This window comes from Montipora foliosa, chromosome 4 (assembly GCF_036669935.1).
Source record: "Montipora foliosa isolate CH-2021 chromosome 4, ASM3666993v2, whole genome shotgun sequence".
Classification (NCBI taxonomy): Eukaryota; Metazoa; Cnidaria; class Anthozoa; order Scleractinia; family Acroporidae; genus Montipora; species Montipora foliosa.
In genome coordinates, this window is record NC_090872.1 from 10,473,190 (window position 1) to 10,475,689 (window position 2,500).

A 2,500-nucleotide genomic window follows, 5' to 3' on the forward strand; every position below is an offset into this window, starting at 1 on the left:
AGACTGTTTTCCCATTCCCCACAATGTAATACGTTTTGAGGGGTTCTTTACATAAAAACAATACACATCATTTACTCTTGGGACTGTACCATGCCTCAGTGAACTGGATATTCATTGTTTAATGCAACTCGCCCCCCAAAATGAACTGTATAATGGGATTTCCAAAAATAGCAAATTTAAAAAAAACTGTGGCTTAATAATTTTTTGTGACTGGATTGTTCATAATTGTAGGTACAAAAAGAGCAGTATCTCAACTACAGAAGAGCTTACTTCAAGGACAGTACAGATGTTTTTGCAAGCAGTTCAAAGGATCTGTCAAAGACAAGTAAGTAACTTAGTCAACTATGCCTTTTGTAAGTTAGAGTGTCAAGAAATCAGTGAGGATGTGAATTATGTTTTGTTTCTAAGGTCAGTAGCTTCTTTAGCTATTGTTGGTTTTCACTCACGTGATCAACAGCCATGTTTCTCAACGAAAACAAAAGAAAACGTTTGCACAACAATAATGTTCAATTACCAGAGGAATTAGTCGGTGCACCAACATGGCTGTTGTGATGTCATGTGAAAACCAAGAGTAATTTACAGGGCTGTCAATAAGGGCCGGTAGCTGGCCAAAACCACTGGCTAGTAAGCCATCTTCAGCCAGTTACTTTTGTCTCATTTTACCACCAGTCAACATGAAAAATCTCACACTTGTTAAATTATCATCGAAGAAACTTTTAAAACATTGTTATCCCCGTTTTGAGTGGAATTGACGGCAAATTTTACGAGGATTAAACAAGAGAAATTACAAAGAAACTGCTCTCGCTCGATCATTCCCGTGAATGGTGTGGAACGCCAGGAACATTTAACTGAATAGTTCCCTGTCTTGTGCTTAATCTGATGAAACAACATGGCGTTCGCACTGTGGTGGCAAGCCCTAATAAGAACGTTTTTCCGTCCTCAGTCAAGTGATCCAAGCTCATTTTCATGGCCGCCTACTTTTAATTTTTTAGCCTTCTACTTTGAAATTTATTGACAGCCCCGATTTTTTATTTACCGTTCATTCATAACATAAAAACTGCATCATTTGATGGAATTGTATCTGCCAGGCAGGCAGGTGGTGCTGCCCAGGACAGGGGACAGTGGCCAGGCTATGTGGGGTCAGTTCTGGATGGTAATAGGGAGAGTTTAAGTGAAAACCTGTAAATTTGTTTCGACAATCAGTTACAATTTACCTTGTCCATAAAACTGAACAAAGCAACAGAATTTCATGCAAAGGAATTGGTGGTTTTCTTAAAGGAGAAGATCAATCCAAAATGACAATCCTTTTTAATCGATTGATAGAAAGTTTATGAGGAGAACAGCTTTTAACCAAATTTCAATCTTGAAATAGCTTTGTAACCTTGTGAAGTTCTTGTCAAAAATGCACACATGCAGGCCATCATCTTGGATTATACGTGATGTCTTTGAGCTCAACTGAAGTATTGCAGGAAGCTTGAACACACAAAGCTGTCGGGATTCCTTTTCGTTTTCCAGTCTTGCATTTTTGTTCAGCAAACTAAATTGCTCAAATAGGTCAGACGGACGAAACACTATTCATGTTGTTGACATTTCGGAGAGAAGAGGAACAGATGAGCTCAATGACTTCATGTATAATCGAAGATGGCGGCCTGCATGTGCATATTTTTAACAAGGATTTCACAAGGTTAGAAAGCTATTTCAAGATTGAAATTTTGATTAAAAGCTGTTCTCATGAACTTTCTATTAATCGATAAAAAGAGGATTGTCACTTTGGAGTGAACTTCTCCTTTAACTTCAGTGTGACCTGTATATGTAAGCTGGGGTTTGCATGTCATAATGATATTCAAGTATGATATTAAAAGTGGTGTCTGTAAACATCACCCATGTACCTGACCCTGGTCTGTGAAGGAAGCCCCTCTCCACTCTATTAACTCATAGGAATTGGCAACTAAAAGAATGGTCACAATGATCAGACATTTATATTTCACTATATCTCTCACAGGTGCAGAATTTAGTCTTGGTCCTAGTCCATTTCGAATGTTGTCATCAAATTCATTCTCAGCTACTACAGGGACAAATTTGGCAGGTACAGTTGAGTTATGGCTTTGCAGCAGATTTGACATATTTAACATCATCTCATTCAGTTCTTTTTGCTTTTGTTAGGTCCCCAGGCATTGGGACTTGGAACTCTTCAAGCACACCCTGTTGGCATGGTCAGATCCCTTGGAGCTGTTGGAACTTCATCTCTGGGAACCAGTTTTGGTACAACATCAGGTCTGGGTGGCACCGGCCTAACTACTGGCTCAGCATTTGGCACACCACTGGGCACCAGCACTTTAGGCACCACAGGGCTCGGGGCGACTGGTTTTGGGACTAACACTGGTTTTGGCACCCCAAGTCTGGGTTCCACACCAGGTGGTGCTTTTGGTTCTGGAGGCACAGGCCTTGGAGGGACTGCGCTGGGCAGTGGAGTATCAGCATTTAGTGCACAACCTAAGTT

The 2,500-nt window shown here is 40.4% G+C and overlaps 1 protein-coding gene across 1 annotated transcript in view; it reads left to right on the forward strand.

Annotated features, from left to right (window-relative positions):
- The window catches only part of LOC137999781 (nucleoporin p58/p45-like), a 36,213-nt gene that overhangs the window by 32,455 nt on the left and 1,258 nt on the right, over window positions 1-2,500 (forward strand). Inside the window, exons 7-9 of the mRNA XM_068845688.1 lie at window positions 232-325; window positions 2,003-2,086; window positions 2,164-2,500. The exon at window positions 2,164-2,500 is cut by the window's right edge and continues 1,258 nt beyond it. Of these exons, the coding sequence (XP_068701789.1) occupies window positions 232-325; window positions 2,003-2,086; window positions 2,164-2,500 (515 nt within the window). The remainder of the gene's footprint in view (window positions 1-231; window positions 326-2,002; window positions 2,087-2,163) is intronic.